Source organism: Daktulosphaira vitifoliae, unplaced genomic scaffold, assembly GCF_025091365.1.
Source record: "Daktulosphaira vitifoliae isolate Bord-2020 unplaced genomic scaffold, ASM2509136v1 Scaffold_3, whole genome shotgun sequence".
Taxonomy (NCBI): domain Eukaryota; kingdom Metazoa; phylum Arthropoda; class Insecta; order Hemiptera; family Phylloxeridae; genus Daktulosphaira; species Daktulosphaira vitifoliae.
The window spans coordinates 33,270,243-33,294,168 of NW_026099574.1; the positions used below are offsets into that span (position 1 = coordinate 33,270,243).

The following is a 23,926-nucleotide window of genomic DNA, read 5'->3' on the forward strand; positions in this document are numbered from 1 at the left end:
CATTTTAAATCAAATCTGATTACCTAAAATTTTAATACAATACTTATTTTAATTATTTTATTTCGAATAATATTATACTTAATTAAATGAACACAATATTTTTTGTGCAAAAATTTATCATTTAGACATTGATGCATTTTGCAGAAAATGTTTGGGAAATGTAACATAATTTCTTTTCTCCTTAAAAATATTTCTATAAAAATTAATATGTCTTTTTCATAATTTTTGTGGAGTTGAAACAAAATTATGAAGTCTAAAATCTCTAGATTGCATCTATGCACTCGAGTTTTTAAAGTATATATAACTATATGGAAAATAATTAAAGTAAATTTGACATGTTTTTACTTAAGACCACAGCATCTCTTTTATTTTTTTTATGTAAAATTATATAAGTCTAATAGCAACAATACAAAAATAAAATTACCATTTATATCTAATGATACATCAATGAGCTATTCGTTAAATTTTAGCGATAGGATTTGGATAAGGTTATCATGATGATTGTGAAAACCGTAGGTAGGAAGGTAAACTTATTTTTTTACATATTACATATCAGAGGTAAACAACTATAGTTCAAAACACATCTTAATATAATAAGAATATTTCCTTGTTGTAGGCAACTGCTTTCTAACACTTCAGTTGCTAATGTGATGTTTTACTGACTGCTCTAACAGAAATTCTAAGTAAACTTCAAAACTATCAATATGAAGGTAATTAAATTTCTAAATTAATCAATTATATAGTGTAAAATGTAATAAATGAATTGTTAAGTGAATTATGCAAAAAAAAAAAAAATAGATGAATTGTTATGTATTGAATATAATTTTTTTTAAATAATAATTATACGTTTTTAAAGAAAAACGAGTATAGAAATTAATTGTTACAAAATCAATCTATTATAAATGCAACTCTGTATGTGTTTATTTTTTATTTTGCATTTTGCATTATATTATAAAGTACTATACAAGTAAGGGTATTACAATTTTAAAAATTCTATGAAAATTTTTGAATGAATCATTTTATAGTTTTTATAAAAACAAATATTGTTATTTATTTTTAAATAATTGAACATATATTTTGTATGTTCAATTAAATTTTTCTTAAAACAATCGTATTATCTCTTCTTAGACTTTTACTATTAATATAATTTTTGCTGAAATAATTTTATGCACGTTTCGAATTAACAATAGCTCTTAATAATAATAACGTGATAAATAATTTTTAAAAAGGTAGTTCATTTTGTACAACGCAGTTGCTGTGAATCAGGTAGTATGGTATATTACTGTTACAACGCTTAATCAACTTGATCATTTATATATTTAAGCAAAAAGCGAGGTCAAACAAAATGCTTTGAGCGTTTATTTAATTTTATTTATTTGTTAAATAATTTACGAGGAAAATATCAAAATATTTACACTAATAATATGTAGTTGAATCATACTTTTTAAATTAGGAAAGGAATTACAAAGAAAAATCATTAGTTTTTAATAAAACCTACACAAATTTTGTAATTTGTTTTAATAATTAAATACATTTTTAATTCGGATAAAAGATATAAATCCTTTGGGTGATATAATTGATCTAACCCATGGAAAAATATATGTGATAAAAATATATACTACCCTAACTCCTTCAAAAAAAATTAAAAAAAAAAAATCCTTAGCACTGCAAATGTATTAATAGTTAATATTAGTATTTAATTATTTAGAGCTAATTAACAATTAAAAATTGTGTATACATATTATTATTCACAAAAAATTAGAATTTTGAGTGGAATATTATTATTATTTTAAATAGATAAGGAATGATATAGAAAAATATGAAAGAGGATATTTTTAAATTAAATTAACAATGGAATACTTTTATTGGAAATTTTATACTATAACAAAAAGGCGTATGTAAGGAGTGAGTTTAAATGATCATATTTCGATTTTTTTTTAATTGGTTAATATTTATACTATAATTTAATACCATAAGAAAAATAATTTTAAACTACGCCCGTTCAATAATTATTTAGATATATATATAGTAAATATCTCATGTTTTTACAAAAGTGGACATTATTATTTAATTATTTTTCTAATTGATTTACCGTTAAAAAAAGTTAAATTAAAAATTTTACAAACATTTTTTGTCTTTATACTACGTACGTGGTTGAAATAAAAGAAATCCAACATAAATCAAATTTCTTATCAAAGGTTCTAGAATAAAGTGGACTTAAATAATATAGTTAAAAATTAAATATATTATTTAATAATACGATTCTCTAACCATAGGAGCTAATAGTATTCAAAATTTGGGGTAGTTTAAGCCCATAACGTCTATTAGACATTGCAAAAGTATTTAAAACAGACGTTACATCAATTTCTATATATTTTTTCAATATTGAGTATATATATTTAGTAGTTCATAACTACTAAATCTTCCTTGTATCATAGTTGACCGAAGCCATGTCTTAATGTCTTATGACAGAAAATGACCTTTCATACATGGGAGAATTAATTGAAACTTTTTATTTTTATTTAACATTTTATTGCTAAATTGAATAATATGCAATAATTAAAAAACACATGTTAACCATTCAATTAAATGGTTTTGCATTATTTTTAATAGATGTCATTTTTCAAAAATTTTTTACTCTTCTAACTACTCCGTAAATATTAAGTGTGTAGTGTGACTATGTATTTTTTTATAAAATACTTAGGAAAAACCAAATTGACAATCGTTGAAAATTGATTCTCATCCTTTCCTATCATCACTTATGAATAAAAAATCGATTTTAAACGTTTTTGGTCAAGAAAAATATTTAAGGACCAAAAGAATTAAATGCACTTTTTTTTAACTGAGTTAGTTAAAAAAAAATTTCAGTTTAGCTAGTGAAATTTATAATTTGTTATCTTAAATGTTAATTTATCGACATTGTTCCTACTTAACTTAACCAAATTCAAGTTCAATACTTCTAATAACTCATTGAACAATGTGTTTTTATATATATACACTTATAAATAGATTATTTTATAGGAAGCATACATTTTTCTTAATCACTGATTTAATTCCTCTAAATATTGTTTTTTTTTCATTTATTTGTCTATTATTTTCAATCGATAGTTTATTTATTTCCCTCATAAAAATAACAACAAAATTATATGTTAGAGTAATAATACTATAATCAATAATTTAGTTTACCAACTTAAGTTGACCAACTCTGATAATACAAATTCATGTAATTCATAGTATACTTTTCCAAAAAATATAGACACATCTACATTGATTGAAAAATGTTTATTTTAGTAATTTTCAAACATAGAGAATATAAAATAGTAATTATTTTGCCTACTTTTTTGTAATTACATATAATAAAAAAACCCAGCATAGTGGGGTCGCGATACAGGGGGAACGTGGGGCATAGTTGGGTCCAGTATAGATGATATTTGGCAGTGATTAAAATTACTATTATAAAAAACGATTCGATGCAAATCTGTAGATAGTGTTTAATTTTAAAGAATTTGTGGATTATTCCAAAAACAACATGATCTCCTATTTCCTTATTTATATTCTGATTACAAGTTTTATGATTTATAAATGTAATATATGGATATATACTTATAATATATAAATATATAAAAGGAAATGATTCGATTAAAAAAAAAAGTATGTCGAATTGAAACAGGTATATAAATACTACTTCTCATGAAAAAATTGTGTTGGTCCATACATTTTTCAAAAAGTTATAGCATAATAAAATTAAAAATGTAAAATATAAAATCGACAATTTTCAAACAAAAATAACATTTTGTAGCTATTTTTACCGCGAAGACAAAATAAAGTACGAAATTTTTTTTTCCATAATAAAATATATTACATTAGCTTTAATTTAAGATATATAGAAAAGCGTCAGTCTCCCGAACACTTTCAAAAGTTATGTTGAAAAAGTTAATTTTTTGTGTAAAAGTTGTCATTTTGAAACCCCCTTGTGGGCAGGTAAAGTGTCAAATTTATAAAAAAAAATATACAAAATGATTGGTAAATATATCTCATGTATTTATAAAAAAAAAAAAATCCGGCACAGTGGTGACGTGGCATAGTTGGATCAAGTATAATGATATCTGACAGTGATTAAAATCACTATCAAAAATAAACGCTTCGATGCAAATCTTTAGATAGTGTTTAATTTTAAAAAAATTGGTGTTTTATTCCAAAAGCTACTTGATCTGCTGGTTCCTTATTAATATCTCGATTAAGATAAAGTATGTCGAATGAAAAAGGGTTTATTAAAAAATATTATTTCTCATAAAAAAATTGTGTGGATCCATAAACTTTTCAATATGTTATATCATAATAATGTTAAAAATGTATAAAATTAAATCGAGAATTTTCACACGAAAATAGCATTCAGTAGCCATTTTCGCCGTGAAGACAAGTCCAGAGGTCAATTTTTTTTTTTTCAAATTAAATTACATTACATTAGCTTTAATTTAAGATATATATAAAAGTGTCAGACCTTCCGGAACATTTTCAAAAGTTAAGTTGAAAAAGTTAATTTTTTGTGAAAAAGTTGTCATTTTAAATCCCCCCCTGTGGGCAGAAAAAAGGTCAAATTTACAAAAAAAATATACCAAATGATAGGTAAAAACATCAAGCATCTATAAAAAATTATATTCATATGTTCATTTTTGAAAAAGTTATGACAGTTTTTAGTAAAAAAAATTTCAAAAATTTCAAAAATTAGCGATTTTTAAATTTGTAATTTTTTTGGAGGTTTCCCCCATTTACGGGGAACGAGGGAAATTTTTTCAATTTTGAAGGGTAATGTCTTCGACTAGATACGATTTGTGATCTTTTGACGTATCGTTGAAAGAAATCCGTTCGGTGAGAGCTGAGAAAAAGTGGTAACAGACAAAAAAAAAAAAAAAAACACATCATAGTAAAACCAATACCTTCTCAGCTTCGCATCGAAGCTAAAATTATATTGATTTGGTCATTTTTGATAAGGTTATAGCAGTTAACAAAGTTATATGTTTTATACACTGGACTTAAACAATTTTTGAGGGTAATATCTTCAACTAGATAGGAATTATAATAATTTGACGTATCGTTGAAAAAAGTAGGTCAAGTTAGAGCTGAGAAAATAAATGATAGTCACAAAAAAATCCTTCTCGGCTATTTCATAGCTTTAAAAACCATCAATTAACAAAATAATAAAAACAATTTATATCGATATTGTCATTTTTAAAAAAGTTATGGCAATTTTAAGTAAAAATTTCGAAATTTAGTAATTTTTAAAATTGTATTTTTTTTGGATATTTCCCCCATTTACGGGAAATTTTTTCAATTTTTAATAGTAATGTTTTCGACTAAATACGATTTGTGATCTTTTGACGTATCGTTGAAAGAAATCGGTTCAGTGAAAGCTGAGAAAAAGTGGTAACAAACACAAAAAAAAACACATCATAGTAAAATTAATACCTTCTCAACTTCGCATCAAAGCTAAAATTATAAAAACTGTATTTCACACATAAAACAGTTATTTGAAAAATGTAGTAGGCTAAATATTGTTTTAATTGTTAGCGTACGTTTAATTGCTAGCGTTAGGATAAGGCAAGTTCGACGATCAGGTTCCAACAGCAATTATTATTTTAAAAAGTACTAAATATGTGTTTTATAAATAAAAAAACAATGTCTACTTAATGATTTTACTACGGCCCTTTCATAACTAAAGCTAGATCTGGTATGTAGCCCTAAAATTAACGTCTTGCAAATCTGTCTGGCTCGACCTTAATTATATACACATTTGAGGCGTGCCAAGATCAAGTGATTTTAAAAAAAGTTTTTTCGGGGGGAAATTAATAAAAACCATTTCGATTTACCATAAGAATTTGATTTTACAATTTATAAATAGTTATTGAAGTAGAATTATTTATAGTATTGGCGTAGATATAAAGATTAAATTATACAATAAAAACTATTTTCGGTACTTAGATCACTTTGCTCCGTTATATCATTTACTAAAGTTTAATGAAACCTAAATTTAAATTAATATTTTTATTATTTTGTATACTATATTTCATTATTTCTCTTCAAAATTTTTAATCTTAAAAATTTTATGGTATTTAATGATTGACATTTAACTCAAAATAAATAGTTAAAAATTAAGTAGGCTTAATTAACTTCTGTTATAGTATATTTGGTTAAAATAATTACCAATTTTAGAATTACTTCACATACTTACAAAATTTTATAAAATTGAACGAAGGCAAATATTTTCTTTTAATGCTATATAATTATACGGGTGTAGATTAAACTATTTTACTGCTTATAGACAAAAATCATTATAATTAAAACATCATTAAAAAAGAAATGGCAACAGTGTTAATAATTGCTTACATATCTAGAACAAATATTCTAAAAGGTATTCAAATTATTTTATGAAATCAAAAGTGTTTGCTATATTTTTAAATTTGGTATAATAAAAATAAAAATTATTATAATAAATTAGAAATAATTAATTGTACATAAAAAATATAAAAATTTTAGCGTAGGTAAATAAGGGAGGCTTTAGACTTATTCCCTTTAAATATTGGATTAATTTTCTTAATACACGATCCTGGATTATGAAAGGTTAGAGAAGGTGGATGTGCCACTGGATTCAAGGATATAGGAAGCTTATTTAAAATTTTACAATAATTTAAAATAAGCAAGTAAATTTTATTGTTCATTGTTTTCTTATTTTGGCCAAGATAATTATAAAAAAAATTAAGATGTTAATTGAAACGCCTTTATACTAACGTATATTAATTCAGTCCTGTTAATATTGAAATCAATTTAAACAGGACCAGATTAAGGCCAATAAAAGGACTCAGACAGGTTAGATCCCTCTCCCTCAGGTGTAGAGCTCCATAGTCAGAAAAAAAACAGTAACACAGTAGGATCATTGCACAGTATGGACGTAGCATAGTTTAGACAAGTATAGATAATATCTGACAATGATTAAAATCACTATCATAAGATACGCTTCGATACAAATTTGTAGATAATGTTTAATTTTAAGAAATTGGTGGATTATTTGCTTGTATATTAATACATATAGGTGATAGAGTGGCACGCAGCCAGGATTTTATTTGTAAGAGAAAAGAATCTAAACAAAATTTTTTTTCCATATGCCATTCTATGAAATTAAGTGTCCTAAGTATGATATAATTTTAAAACATAAAGAGGTCACACACCCTTTCTAAATACATTTTCGATAATCAAAATGCCGCTAAAAGAGTATAATTATTATCATAATTAAATCCTACATTTTTATGCAAATGAATATTTTTCAATGAGCTAGCTAAAATTTTAATTAAAAATGTGAACGTTTCATAAAGTGTTTATTACAAATACATATTATTGTATACTTCAGTAAATATTATTAGAATTGTCATATTTTTGCATAAAAGTTTAAATTGATTAATATTAAATATTTCTTTTTTTTTAAACTCTACAATAAATTGCAAAATTATAATTATAATTAAAAAATTAATGTTTAAGTTTTTTTTTTCCTAGCGTTTTTTATGTTCATGTTTTAACCAAATAATAAAAAGCCCTACATTCATTGAATTTTTCTTATCACTTTTTGTGAGCACAATAATATGGTTGGATTTAGGTTTTATTATTTTTTTACATTATTATAATTAAAGTATTGGTAATCGTTTCTCAAATATGTAATTAAAAAAAAAAATTTTTTTTACGTTACGTAATTATTTTAAAATATTTAATTAATTTTTCGAGCAAAATAATATTTTATGTACATTTTCATGCACATTTATGTGTAGTGTCGTGCTAACTGACACCCTAGGGAAATTATATTTTGTATTATTTGACGTGAGTAGAAATTTAATAAACTTTCTATGAAAAATTTTACATACATTAGTGCTGCTCACTGCATTCGTAATAACACTCTAATCTCAACAATATATTATATTGAATAACTTTATCGTTCATTTTTGTTATACATAACTAAAAATCTTTTTTTTCATATAGTGTTATCAAAAAACTAATGTATAATTTATTATTATAAATTATTTTCTAATGTAATTTCTATACATAATGCAACACAAATAATATTAACAGTGATAATTAAATAATTTGGTTACCTACTTAAGAAAAGTATGTAATATTAATTAATACATGTTACAAAAAAATAGTAATTATATTAATAATAATAAGTAATATATTATTGATTATTATATAAAAGAAATAATAATTACATTGACTTCGGGATCTATTCAAAGTGTTATAAATAATAATATATATATACAAAAGCATAAACGTCGACTGGTACAAAAAATATTTCTATGCAAAATAAATTAATTTATATATTTTGGCACCTCTCAAATGTGGGTATCCTAGATCACTTAACCTCAATGCGTTCCCCCTTAATATCCCTCTTTTTATGTGCATATTTCCCAATAATTTTTGTATAAATATCTGGACTTTCCTAACAATTATTATTTTATTTAATATTATTACAGACATAAAAGGTGTATCAGAAGTAAAATGAAGATGTTGATTTTTAAAATACTTGTTTGGAAAAGGAAAATAACTTTAAAAATTATGTTTGCTTTCCTGATAAGTTAACAATCTCTACTTGTGTCGTTTTACCTAGCCATGTATCGTTCTCATAAATATTTGCTCTTATTATAATTGAAAATTTTCCTAAAAATTATAATTTTAAAATGTTATACTATTGCATAAATTACATGTATATTTTTATCATGAATTATTTCATTGATAACCAGTTAGAGCGTATCACTTTTCAATAAAAATAGTTAATTATGATAAACATAATGAGTAGTGAGTTAGTTTATTTTGTGGAAAACCTTATTTGTGATGTAAAATGAATGAATCGTTAATAACCCCATTAGTCACAAAAATAATGCTGGTTTGTCGTTTACAGGCAGACAGTACAATGGTGTATAGCAGTCAGTTGTTTGCTATTCCGGCGGCACCACGCCTGTTGCTTTGTGTTGCTCTCACATTATTAGCAGTTACATTAACGGGTTCAACACAGCCGAAAAGTTCCGCCGTCGTTCTCCGTCCTTCAGTCATGCATCCAGCGTTTGAATCTGCCGGTAAATCAGCTGGGCTTAAAATTTGGAGAATTGAAGTAATATTTTAATCAAATCATATTAATTGTAAACCCGGGTAATAGATAATTATTATCTTAGTAAAATGAGTTTCAATTACCAATAATTTGTTAATACTACTTGTTGATTATTTAACTTTCACTGATTAAAACAATTAAGTGTTGAACGAATTATGGACTTAATTTTTTTACTAAAATTATATAACTGAAATTCAAGAAGTCACGTATAATATATGTACACATATAATAATAAACGTATAATTAATTACATTTGAAATAATGTTCACTATAAAATTATATTTATTTATTAAAACATTACTGGAGTGACCTTGATAATGATGCCTCAATACAAAAACTCTATTTACTTTATTTAAAATTTACTTTTTCAACTTAACCAAATGTATTCACAATTTTTAACTGGAGAACAATTTATGAAACCCTATTTTTTACAAGGTTAATATTTTGTTGTTGTCTTAGTAGTTACAAATTTATGGTTTTATTCTCGTTATATCATTAAATATAATAAATGGTATGTAGCGAGTTTGTGAAGTTCTACTTGATATTACATGTTTTTAGATTAATAGAAAACTGTATTTTTATCAAAATATTACTTAAATCAAATAATTACTATTTAAACCAAAAAAGAGAATCTATAGATATGATTAACATTACAATCAAAATAGTTAAAATGTCCAAAATATTTGGATATTAAATCCAAATTTCCCAAAATTTTTAAAGTAATTAGCAATCATTAGAAAAATTGATCTCATGATAATTTATCAATAAAAATAAATAATATTGATTATTGTAATCATACCAAACATATATATATATATATATAATGATTAGTGATTAACTTTAGTAATATAGATGCATTAGATCAGTGTATAATTTTTAGCAACACATGTAATGAATAAATTTTCTTAAAAATAATTTTGTTATTGTAACAGAAAAATTATTTATATCAATATGTATATATATGACAAAACAAACTTTAACACCTTACTCGCTTAGTTGACATTTAAATATCACGGTATTTTCGCAAGTTGAATACGTTTTTATGAGCCCTTAATGGAACCTCGACCCTCGCTGTCGTAGAACATTTGAAATAGTCTTAAAATCAATAAATCTTGATAGGCTTTGTGGCGCCGATATTCTATAAATATATTGAGCATGTATGTTACATACGTTGTTTTATAACTTACGTTACTTTTATTACTATTCAAACAAGCAAGTTGTAAATTATTTAAAATTTGGTCATGTATATGACCAAATTTTAAATATATACCAACATGTATGGTGTTAAGTAAGGAAACAGGTTTTTATTGTTCTTATTGTTTGAAACAGATGACCTTTTTCTTACTTTATGATCCTTGTATTATATACATATAATGTAGCTCAGATTAATTCTTAAAGATTTGAAGAACGGAAAGTAATATTTTATTTTTGTAAATTTCTTAGTACAATTATGTTTTATTTTTCTTAAAGCTAATTTAATAATAAAAAAAAAAGACAATACGTACAACAAATAAATTAAAACTTAAGTTAATTTTTAAGGTTAATTTTCAATTGTGATTGCTGACGTTATTGAACTCAATATGAATGCGTATTTAATAAATAACAAAAATGATTTAATTTTATGAGTTATTTATTAAAAATTCAGTCGATAGACGTATGATATAATTTGATTATTTTTATCAATGTAGAATGATTTCGTTGGGCAATAACTTTTTAATTTTAAAATGTAAATATATATTTATATGATGTATTGGCTTGATAATTTAATTAATATACACTCTTCATTAGATCATTTTTGTTACTCTAATTTCTACACCTACCCTCACCTAAAAATTCGTTATCCTTGTAAATAAGTATATAAAATACATATCTTTTAAACATAGTAATTAATTATATAAAAAACACTTCTAATTAAATTTTTATTATTATATTTTTTAAGGTCTATAAATATACGAAAGAATAGATATCATGAAATAAAATAACTAGTATTTAATAAGATAACTAGTATTTTATTAAACTTAGGGATAACACCAACAAAATTAAAGGTCATCAACTTAATGCAGTCCCCAAAATGAGTGGGGACCCCGGGCTCAATTGCACCCTAGACTTATTCCAGACTGATACTGAAAATATCACGAAAAGGAATAACAAATTAATCATTTAAAGTAGTAATACAATTTGAGAAAAGTAATTTTTTTTTTCTATGAAAAAATACTAAATACTAATTTCATATAGAATATAAAATTACCTTTTCGAGTATTGTTAGTATTTGTGTCTTTTATATTTTTTCTTGATGATAAATGAAAACTCATGTATATAACTTTAAAAAATTAAACTACTATTGAAATTATTGTAATTTGAGTTTAACAATTATACAATATTTGATTTGAGTAATTACACATATAAAATTGTCGACGTTATTATGATCAAATATTACAATTGAAAAGTATTGTTACATTTTTTTTTATTGAATTTGTTTCATTTATTTAAATGTGTTATAATTATATTTTATCATATCTATGTTTTATTTCTCCGCAATGTCAAAAAAAAGAAATTTGAATAATAAGTGTATATTTAGCACTACACAAAAAAAAACTAAGACAACATTTTGGCAGCTGGTATTTTTATTTAATTGTCACACATTGAATAATGAATATCATTTAAATTTTAAAGTCTAATTATAATAGTTTGTTATTTGATATGTATTTTTTTTTCAATAAATAAAAATATTTTTTATTTCAGGATTTTGAACCAGTTCCATATCCACTCAAAGACTATGGAAAATTTTATACTGGTGACTCATACATTATTTTAAATGTAAGATTTGATTATTTTTAAGTATTTAAAACTATGATATTGGTAAATTCAATTAATTTTATTTTAATAGATCATCATAAATATAAGATGAAGTTAAGAATATTCGAGAAAAATGATTACGAGAATATTATTTTTCATGCTATTTATAATAAATTATAACGAGGACATTCAAATAGGGGTCTAAATTGCTGCGATGTGTTTTTATATTGTTTAAACAGATAGTCTACTTAATCTTAACTGCTTCATTAATGTTATAAACTCGAAATTAAATTTTAATTAAACTTATATCAATCAGTATTTTATTACATTTTTAGGTTTCTTTGCTTTACTAATAACAATATGTTATGGAAAGGTTTATACCCCTCATTATTAAATTACTATTTTTATTGCCATATTATATAATAGAAAATTAAAAATATATTTTAAATAATGTTAGCCTTAAGTGATTTATTCTTATTATAAGATAGAATGGGAGTTTAGGTATCCCTAGGAAAAAAAGTATAAAATTGTTTCTTTGTTAAAATTTTTTCGATAATTTCTTGTTTATGTGATTAATTTAATATTGACTAATTTTTTCAATTAATTCTAAAATTTTGCTAAAAATTTCATCCGTCTCAATAAAACCAATATGGTTTTGAGAACACAGTATTTCATATGTGAAACTATATTTCCTCATTTATTAATAAAAATCATTTTTTATAATTGATTAAATAATAAAAAAAAAAAAAAAAAATCGTATATACGGATAATAATAATAAAAAAACGGTAGCACAGTGGGGTCGCGGCATAGTGGAGACATTGCACAGTTGGGTCCAGATAGATTTAATCTGACAGTGATTAAAATCACTATCATAAGAAACGCTTCGATGCAAATCTGTAGATAGTGTTTAATTTTAAAAAATTGATGGATAATTGCAAAATTAACATCAACTTCTATTAAAATAAAATACAAAACCCATAATTTGAATACAAAAATAGCATATTTTTGAATACGGCAGCCATTTGCGTATAAAAGATAGGTCGTCGGGACAAATTTTTTTTTTTCATTTTGTAGTACATAAAATAAGCTTTAATTTTATATATGTTTGAAGGACGCAGTATTTCCGGAACATTTTCAAAAATTAAGTTGAAAAAGTTCATTTTTGTAAAAAAGTTACTATTTTAAATCCCCCCAGTGAACAGAATAAGTGTTAGATTTTCAAAAAAAATTATATCAAATGAAAGGGAAATATCTAAGGTTTCAATACAAGAAAATATTATTTTTATTTGTTAATTTTTGAAAAAGTTATGACAGTTTTAAGCACAAAAAACATTCCGATAAAAGGTAATATTTATCGCAAACATTACATTTTTTTTTAATTTTCGACAGCCATTTGCACATAGAAGATAGATCGTCGGGACAAATTTTTTTTTTTTATTTTATAGTACATATAATAAGCTTTAATTTTATATATGTTTAAAGGACGCAGTATTTCCGGAACACTTTCAAAAGTTAAGTTGAAAAAGTTCTATATTTTTTACAATATTTCAACATTTGAACGCGTCCTATATAAGGGGAAATTGTCCAATTTTAATAAAAAGTATGTCAAATGAAAGATGTACTTATAATGTATTTAGAAAACAAAAATTGTGCTGATATATACATTTTTCAAAAAGTTATAGCATTTTTAAGTTGAAAATTAAAAATCGAAAATCGAAAATTTTAACACAAAAATAGTGTTTTTTTAACTACGGCAGCCGTTTAAATGTAGAAAAAAAAGTGTCGGGACAAATTTTTTTTTTTCATTTTATAGTACATAAAATAAGCTTTAATTTGATATATGTTTAAAGGACGCAGTATTTCCGGAACATTTTCAAAAATTAAGTTGAAAAAGTTAATTTTTGTAAAAAAGTTGCTATTTTAAATCCCCCCTAATGAGTAGGTTAAGTGATAGATTTTCAAAAAAATGATATCAAATGAAAGGTAAATATCTAAGGTTTTAGTATAAAAAAAAATTATGTTGATTTGTTGATTTTTCAAAAAGTTATGGAAGTTTTAAGAAAAAAAAGTGAAAAAATTTCGAAAATTAGCGATTTTTAAATTTGTAATTTTTTTGGATATTTCCCCCATTTGCGGGGAACGAGGGAATTTTTTTCAATTTTTAAGGGTAATGTCTTCAACTAGATACGATTTGTGATCTTTTGACGTATTTTTCAAAGAAATCGGTCCAGTGAGAGCTGAGAAAAAGTGGCAACAGACATAAAAAAAAAAAAAAACACATCATAGTAAAATTAATACCTTCTCCGCTACGCATCGAAGCTAAAATGAGTTTTGGGACTTGAAATATTATCACTTTTAAGACAAAAAAACATTTATTCATTAGACTACACTTATTTTATTAAATGAGTTAATTTTTTTTTACGATTTTTTAGTCAAAAGAAGATAAAAGCAAAAAAGGCAAATTTGCTTCAGATATCTATTATTGGTCCGGAAGTTCATCTTCTCAAGTTAGTTATTTTTTAATGATTATTTTAGAAGTATTCTACTTAATCTTTTTATGACAAAATAGGATGAAGTCGGAGCTGCTGCAATTTTATCTGTTCAGTTAGATGATGCTCTTGGAGGTGACCCAGTTCAACATAAAGAAACTCAGGATCATGAAAGCCAAGCATTTTTATCTCTATTTTCACCATGTAAAAAAAAAATGTACATAATTTTCTAATTTAACTTTTATTAATCATGATTAATTCTAATTTTAGCTATTCGTTACTTACCTGGTGGTGTTGCATCAGGATTCCAACACACGGAAATTAATGCTGGTGGAGAGAAAAAACTGTATCAAATAAAGGGCAAAAAAAATATACGTGTTAGACAAGTAGCTCCTAATGTATCATCTATGAATCAAGGCGATTGCTTTATTTTAGATACTGGAAAAGAAATTTATGTCTATGTTGGACCCCAAGCTAAAGGTACAGAGCGTCTTAAAGCTATCAGTGTAGCCAATCAAGTAAGAGATCAAGATCATTCTGGAAGAGCTAAAGTAAACATTGTTGGTAAGTCAATATAAAAAAAATGATTCTGTATTACATGCAAGAGATTTTCTATTATAAAAATTGATGAATAAAAATAATGTCAATTCAAACATTTGTTACTTTTACTTATGATACTAAAAACCTATTTTTTCTAAGATGGGTCAAGTAATCCTGAAGAAATTGAAAAATTCTTTAAAGAATTAGGATCTGGTTCTTCTAAAGAAGTGGCTCCAGCAGTTGACGACGATACAGAATTTGAAAAAAAAGAAATTGTAAGTTTTTACTATAAAATTGATAATAACTGTAATATTTATGTATAATATTATAATAGGAATAATTTTGTCTTTTTTATACATATTTTATTAAGAATATTTTATAACTCATATAGGCAACACCAGTTTTATACAAAATAACAGATTCTAACGGAGGAAAAATTTCATCAGAAATAATCAACCAAAAACCATTGGTACAATCACTTTTAAAAACTGATGTAAGTAATAAATTAAAAAAAAAAAATATTGAGTTGCCAATTAATAATTTTGTTACTTTAAGGACTGTTTTATTCTGGATACGGTATCTTCTGGCATATATGTGTGGATTGGTAAAAAAGGAACAACACAAGAAAAAGTTGAATCTTTAAAGCGAGCTCAAGCTTTTATAAAAGAGAATAATTATCCAGCTTGGACTAGAGTATGATTGCTGCTTTTATTTTTGCATTGTAATTTATATGCTTAATTATGTTTTTTTATACATTAGGTTGTAAGAATTGTCGAAGGGAGTGAACCAACTGCATTTAAACAATATTTTGATGGCTGGAAAGACAATGGAATAAACGGAGGTGGTCTTCACTTAAAATAAATTTGAACATTACACTACTATTCTATAATTAAAAATTTGTTTTTCATTTTATATTTTAAAGTTAATAATTTCATTATAGCATGTCGAAATTTTTATGTTTTAAGGAAGTATTTGTTTATAAATTGATTTATTTAAATACATTTTGCTAGAATTTCATATGCATTTTTTTTATACCACCTTAATTACTTGTATTCAGAAATTATTTTTTAGCGAATTCAAAAAAATTGAACTACTGTAAACTATCATCTATATGATTTTCTTAAATTTAAAAGTAGACGATTTTATAAAATTAACACACTTTAAAGTACGACTTTTTCTTAACTAATAAAAAATAGAACTATTATTTTTTGTACTAAGTTTTTTAAAATAGCATAAAGCTTGCATGTCCTTTATGCATTGCGGTAAGCTATCAATAAAAAATTTAAAATTTCAATCTACAGGTTAATGAAGATTTACTTTTCTTATAGACTTGCACGTTTGATGGCATGATTTTTACTAATATTGTAAGGACATTATATATTTTTTAATTATCCGAGATTACAATGCAGAATATATCATGTTCTGCCCGATGCAAAACCAGTATCACACCATTATTTTCGATAATTCTATTTTATTATTGAAAATATTAAACTTCAATTTGCTCTTTTGTATCATTCCAAATTTTGATTTCAAATCAGTGTGCATCGAGTATAAGGAGGAAGATTAAGTCATACTTAGATTATTATTTATAAATTAATTAAAAGTGGATATATATTTGGATTTTTAAGATAAATTGTATAATTTAACTAATTGGATAATGGGTAAAAAATATTAATGGTAATGTAACAAGCTAATGGAAAAGTTGATTATATTTCGGTACAGCCAATAAAATGTTCATTATTTTATTAAAACTGTGTTATGTTACGACTAGATTTTTAATTTTAAGGTTAAGTAACTTAGGTGACATAGTAAAATAACAAGTAAATTCACGTCTCTAGTGTAAGATCTTTTGCTTAAATGCAGTTTTGTAATACGAAACGTTGATATTAAACCCAACCGATCTAAGTTTTAAAAGTAGGTAATTTACACAGCACATTATTCTCGCTTACCCTTCAGTCATGAATCATAAACAAACGTAGACTAAATAAGCGTATAAAACAAGAAACAAACATAAAATATCTTATCCATTTAAAGTATATAAAAATCGTCTCCATTAGGGTGAAATCCGGGTTTTTTGAATCATGTGCTCTGAGAACCACTCTCTGCAGATGTCATAAATGAGTATCAATATTAAACGTGCACTTGTTCAGCCTGACTATTATAGGTACCTACAAAAAAAAATGGTTTCGCTTGGCAGCCAAATAACTGTACACCGCGGTCCGGTTGGTGGCGGCGGGCGATCGCATTCTTTAGTTAGGTGGCATGCCCTCCCGCCATCATCTTGTCTAAGGTACTTGATACTAGTATATCTTTTACAGCGATATCCGTCTACTATACTACAGCTGCTCCCCGCGTCAGTGTTTTGGTCGGTCGAGGACGCGGTTGAGGACGACCTGGTTGACACACCGTACTATTCATCCGGGTTCATTTGCATCATGTGCTCCGGTTGATTTTGCTGCTGTAATTGTTACGCCAAAACACCGGACATCCGACAAAACGTTCTCGACGGCCCTTTGGATATTATAAAAAACAACACCTTTGTAGAACTAACTAAATAATATTGTAAGTAAATTAATTCACTACTTTCTTTATTTAAGTAGGTACGACTTGAAATATTCCCGTTATTTAAAATACAGGATTTGGCGTATTAGCTATTACCGGCATAAATAAATTAACTTAAAAATAAATACAATATTGAAACTATTTTTTGTATCGTATTAAATACACATAATTTTATCTAAGTTTAGATAATTTAAATTATACCTCACATATCAGTAATTTATTCATTAAATGACTATTAAATTGGATTTAAAAAAGTTACTTGATAAATGAATATGTGGGGTAAATTATATTAAAAGCAATAATGTATAGTTATTTTATTCAGGGAATTCAAAAAGCAATTTTACTAAAAATTGATTTTATTTATATCTAAATGCAATATTTGTTTTTAAAGTTCTATGTTTAAAAAATAAACAAATAAAATAACAAATGACTTTGATTCAAATAAATCAAAAAATATTTTTTTTAAGTAAAATTGTTTACCTATTTTAAAATAACTTTTTCTATTTGTCTATTTTTAGTATTTTTAAATGGTTCCTAGTACTCCGTTTATTATTAAACGAAAATAGGCTATGAGGATTTATAATTATTATTTTACACACAAAATCCTATAATTAATTATATGGCGTGTATATACAAATTACAAATTTATAATACGTTATCAATAAAATAATAAGATACTGATAGTTATACACAAGGCACATGGTAAATAATATAAATTTAAGTAAGAATTCTTCAAAAGTTCTGGTTTGTTAATCAAACTTTTTTTTTTCTTAAAATTTATTTGCTAACAAAATACTTTCACCTATGAGACATTTATCTTTTTCGAATTGAATTTTATTTCTTAGTAACTTTTATATGTTATTATATCAAGCTTAAAAATGCATTTTAAATCATGCAATTTAAAATGAATTATTTATAACGGTCTTATCCAAATATATTATAGCTATTTTTTCAATGAGTGAGTTCTCAAAAGCTTACATTTGTTATTTATATTATTTTAAATACTAAACATTTATTTTTGAGGCTATCATATAGAACACATGTTCAATAATTCTTTCATTAATACATGTTACAATATTACAAATAAAAAACGTTTTATAAGTCAACATAAAGCTTTCGGATCTTCGACTTATAACATGTACACAATAATTGACGAAAACTAACCATAAAAAAAAAATGTAAGTTATAATTTGTAGTTCATTAAATTAAACTACTATAAACTAATAAGATTCAAAATATAATTTTCTGATGAGAATAATAGAGTATTTTTTCAATGTTAATAATAATACATTATTATTGTATTTTAAAGTAATAAATTTTTATGTGTATGATTTGAAAATATAACAGAAACTTATTGACACGAATTCTTTAACCCGTTAGAATACTAAAAAAATCTTTACATGTATATCGTGTCTATTGTCGATTAATGTGGAAATGATACCCTAAACAATAAATTTTACAGTTTTGTATATATCAGAATATAATATAATATAGATTATTTAATAATTGAAATAATGTGTTTTTATTTATTTCGTTGTGTTATTAACACGAAACTGAACTTAAAGGTCAATATGAAAGATATTTATAGGTACTCAAATATTGGAAATTTGATCAATCCCTTAATTATTTTAGAGGTTGGTTAAATTTAAAAAATAACGAAAAAAAAAATTATAACTAATAATTTATTGATAAGTATATTTAAAATAGTTTTCAAATATCATATTTTATTAATTGGAACAGAGTAGAATTACTAACATGTTATAAATTCGTGGTTTATACATAGAATAATCAAGATAAATACAATTTACATAAAAAAATAACAATACCATTAGGTACCTAAGTTATTAAAGCACTTATTCGTAGCCTACCTATACGATGTATGGCCTGATTAAAACAACAAGAACGAATGAAATATGAATGTTTACTCATAATATTTCCGTGTAACTGGTTTTGTAGCACACTCGATTGCTGGCGCTTTTAACGGATGTTTGGGTCCTAACACAATGCGAACAAAAAAGTATTCTATAATTCGCCGGAAACTTTAAGCTCAACATTAATACACAAGTTACTTTTGTAATAAAAAAGAATTTATATTTTTACAAAATAAATAAAAAGGAAAATAAACTTGGTGCTTTGTTTTAAAATCACTTGTGATAAATTTTTAATTACACATTACACTTCTACAAATGAAAATACAATCAATGTATTTGATAATAATCAAACATAATACACATTTGGTATCAAAAACAATAATATTTTTTGACTTTGTAAATAAAAAAGTTTTAAGATGACTTGCTAATAGTTGGTAACATGAGAAGGAGTGTAAAATAATTTCAGGTCATTTAACGGTATTTTTCTATTATACTAAAAAAAAATTCATGATTTCCGTGTTTAATTCTCTAGTATGAACAAAAAATATATTGATATTATTATCTTGTGAAATATTTATCTTGTGAATTTACCAAAAATATAATTTTACTTGAATATCATATTTGGATAAAATAATATATTTAACGAAATACTTATGTTTTTTTTTAAATTTTTTTGAGATTATGGCATAATTTTTAATATATTTTTAAATAATTTAATTAATTTTTTTATTACAGACAAAATGAAATTTCAAATTTATACATTTTTATTAACACTTTGTACAACTTCATTCGCTGATCATGAATCTGCCGTATCAGCTATTGTTAAAGAAGAACCACAAAAATCAATGACTTTGAAAAATGGTTACCACCCAGGATTATATCCATTTAATAAAGGAGAACCATTTATCATAGACCCTAATGTTGGTTCTATTGACTTTAATACAAAATCACCTAATCAAAAATCTGAAGAATACTACGATTATGACACTAAACTAGAAGAAGTACCTTATGACTATAAAGGTGACCCAATAGATAGAAAAGATGTAGGCGATATCAATTTACCTAGACCTAATGAAATAACACTAGCCAATAATAAAAACAAACAAACTGATATCTACCAGTTTTTAAATTTACCTGTAAAGTACAGTTCTAGTGACAAATTTCCTTTGATGTCTAGCTCGTATGCAAATACAAAAGTTCAAGGAGCTGGATCTTCCTTAAGTAATCATAAAATTTTACAAATTCCTAGTTCTACATTAGCATCAACCACAAGGTATACTACTTTAAAAACTACACCCAAAACTACAACTGAAACTCAAACCAAAATAACTTCAACTATTACTACTACAACACAAAAATCTTATTCAGAATACGAAGAAGAGTCTTCATATGATTATGATTATTATCACCCTCAAGAATCTATTTCAGAAACTACAAGTAATGTTGTTACATCTTCTACATCTACAAGTAATCCATCAAGTACAACTGTCCAAAATAAAACTCCAATAATTGCGACAGAATCAACAACTATGTATAAAATTAATACATCAACTACAACACCTCTAGTAGAAGCAAGTATTTATTCTATGTCGTTTTTTCCAAATAAAACTGCAACAACAACAACTACAACCTTACGACCAGAAATAGATTCAAAACATGATGGTGCGTCTTTTCCTGACTTTGACAGTGTAAAATCAACAGAAAAAAATGATCAAGTACATTCACAAACCTTTAAACCAATATCAGTTAATAACAAATTCAATGAAAAAACGTATCCTTTAATGACCAATAACAAAAATCCCATGACATTTACGGCTCACGTATCATCAGGCATTTCTTTAAATAATAAAGAACATGAAATAATACATCCATCTGACTTAAAATCACCACAGGTAAAAGAAGAATTAGCATATTCTATTAAAAATCAAAATTTCAATACATCAAAAGAAATTCTAATTGACCCAACTAGACTTATATCGAATAACAAACACGATATCATTCCTGGATCCTTAGATTCTAACTATCAAAAGGTTCAACAGCATAAAGTTGTCAGCTCAGATCAACCAGAAATGTTATTTTATAAGGTTAAACCCAATACATCATCTTTTCCAAATGCAGGTTTTGTTCTAAATAGACCTCAAGGGCCACAAATAGTAAGTCATCCATATCAACCAGAGCTACCATTAGTAAAAACCACTCCAGAAGAATTAAAAAAGAAACCATCAAATACGGAAATATATCAAAACCATCCTTACATATATAATGTAGCAGAATCAGAAAGATATCATAAACTAAAACCTCAAAGTATTGTGTCCCAAAGTCAACCAGATACATCCAAGTTTAAACCACCCAAACATGTAATCAATCATTTTATAAAAACTCAGCCAAATGAAGATAACAAGAGCTATGCTCTTCAAACATCATTTTCTATTGGTATGGCTGGAGAAAGAACTGATAACCGCCCAGGACAAGGCATCGGTCAGGTTTTAATGGTTGAAGACTCTTCACTAGAAAGTAAAGTTAATCAATCAGTCCCAGTGAAATTTAAATCACCTACCCCAACCTCTGTACCATTGATACCACCTTCAAGACTGACATTAAAACCAGATGGAGGGTTTCCACGACCTCAATGGGGAAATCTTCAAAAACCATCTCCTTACTATCCACCTCCAAAACGTGAAGGTCCACCACCAACTCCACCCCAAAGAACAAATTTACCTAATATTTTACCGCAATTTAGGCCTAATGCAAAAGTAGATTCTTTACCATTACCTCCACAACATGCAGCCTCAATCGAAAGAGTACAGATTCCAATGGATCATTTACGTCCTCCTCCTTTACCAAAGCCTCAATTTTTAAGATTAGAAAGAAACGATGAAGATATGGGTGAAGAAAAATTAGATGTACCAGAAAAAGAAACAAGAATTTTACATACCAACGGGCCACCACCGGCAAAAGTTACTACATTACAAATGATTCAACAAGGATCTTCACCAAAGATCCAAGAAGATAACAAAGAGAAACCAGTACATATTATATACGCAACAAACAATTCGCCTAAACCATTAATAGACAAATTACTAGATGATCCCATTATAATAGATTCTAAGGATAGATCGGATGTACCAATTTTAAAATCTAAAAATGTTAATAAACCAATAAAAACTGATTTCCCTTATCAAATAATAAAACCAGATGAAACACAAAATATTTCATCACTTGACTATAATGCATTTAGTCCAACAAAACCAGACACAACGAAACCAAACAATGACCAAGGACTTTTACCAAACCTACAAGATTATGTACCTATGTCAACTCATAGTTCAGGCTCTATTTTTGTAACGCCCCCAAAACCCATAACAGCAACTTTGAAAACTACTGAAGACAACCATAAAAATATAAATGAAGGAAATCAACCACCCTTGCAAAATTTTCAAATTCCTTTTCAACCTAGCCTAAAAATTCCAGAAAATAGTAACGGATGGTCAGTAATTCGAAAATCACAAGTAGATGCTTCAGAAAAAATAGATGAATTTGATGACGTTGTTGCACCGACTGAGAAATTTGATCCAGATAAATTTAAACCTCAATTAGTAGGTGGATTTATGCCAATATCATTACATCAAGAAGAATCAATTGAAAAAGAAGTATATGAAAAATCTGATAAAACAAAAGAATAATTTAAATTGCTAAAAAATAAATAATTAACAAAATTTCCCATTATTAAAAACCTGATTTTTGTAAATAATGTATAATAAAATATTTTTAGCTTTTTAAGCTAAGGTATTGTAAAAATATTTTCATGATCGTATTCTATACAATTTTTGGTAATTAATTTAAAAAAATAAATTTTTATTTTTATATATATATTTACTTTTTATAATTTATAAATATTTTTAAGGAAAGTTTTAAGTCCAATTGATTTTTTTTACAATAAATATTTAATCTAATTCCTTTTTATAATAACAAGATATTTTTACTAATTTATAGAAAAAATGTTTGATATAGTTTATCATATAAACTTACTTTTGGAATATTGAAGATTAATTATCAAATAAACTTACAAGCATAAATAACAAATAAACTATTTATTAAACTAAATGTTACTATAGCTAAAGTTTTATATTAAAGTTCATTGTAAATAATATATACACATATTAGCTTCAATACGAAGCTGAGAAGGTATAAATTTTACCATGATGCGTTTTTTTTTATGTCTGTCACTACTTTTTCTCAGCTCTCACTGGACCGATTTCTTTCAACAATACGTCAAAAGATCACAAATCGTATCTAGTTGAAGACATTACCCTTAAAAATTGAAAAATTTTCCCTCGTTCCCCGCAAATGGAGGAAATATTCAAAAAAATTACAAATTTAAAAATCGGTAAATTTTGTCATTTTTTTTCTTAAAACTTCCATAACTTTTTCAAAAATAATCAAATCGACATAATTTTTTTTTATACTAAAACCTTAGATATTTCCCTTTCATTTGATATCATTTTTTTGAAAATCTAATACT

The 23,926-nt window shown here is 25.2% G+C and overlaps 2 protein-coding genes across 2 annotated transcripts; both read left to right on the forward strand.

Moving 5' to 3' along the window:
• The first annotated feature begins 543 nt into the window (after positions 1-543).
• On the forward strand, positions 544-15,988 carry LOC126901106 (actin depolymerising venom protein gelsolin 1-like). Its single transcript, XM_050677336.1, has 10 exons — positions 544-710; positions 8,939-9,148; positions 11,888-11,962; positions 14,375-14,449; positions 14,512-14,635; positions 14,702-14,995; positions 15,131-15,246; positions 15,363-15,464; positions 15,527-15,664; positions 15,731-15,988. The coding sequence occupies exons 1-10, from the start codon at positions 705-707 to the stop codon at positions 15,830-15,832; spliced, it is 1,242 nt and encodes a 413-aa protein (XP_050533293.1). The 5' UTR covers positions 544-704; the 3' UTR covers positions 15,833-15,988.
• Positions 15,989-17,331: 1,343 nt separating this feature from the next.
• Positions 17,332-23,272, forward strand: LOC126901100 (uncharacterized). Its single transcript, XM_050677328.1, has 2 exons — positions 17,332-17,533; positions 20,140-23,272. The coding sequence occupies exon 2, from the start codon at positions 20,145-20,147 to the stop codon at positions 23,085-23,087; it is 2,943 nt and encodes a 980-aa protein (XP_050533285.1). The 5' UTR covers positions 17,332-17,533; positions 20,140-20,144; the 3' UTR covers positions 23,088-23,272.
• The last annotated feature ends 654 nt before the right edge of the window (positions 23,273-23,926 follow it).

What these genes read in the sequence shown, in the direction of transcription:
- LOC126901106 (XM_050677336.1), top strand. An exon ending in ACTCATACATTATTTTAAAT is followed by an intron (nt 11,963 to 14,374) that starts GTAAGATTTGAT and finishes ACGATTTTTTAG; the next exon opens with TCAAAAGAAGATAAAAGCAA. An exon ending in TTTATCTCTATTTTCACCAT is followed by an intron (nt 14,636 to 14,701) that starts GTAAAAAAAAAA and finishes TTCTAATTTTAG; the next exon opens with CTATTCGTTACTTACCTGGT.
- LOC126901100 (XM_050677328.1), top strand. Translation starts at nt 20,145, where the DNA reads ATGAAATTTCAAATTTATACATTTTTATTAACACTTTGTACAACTTCA.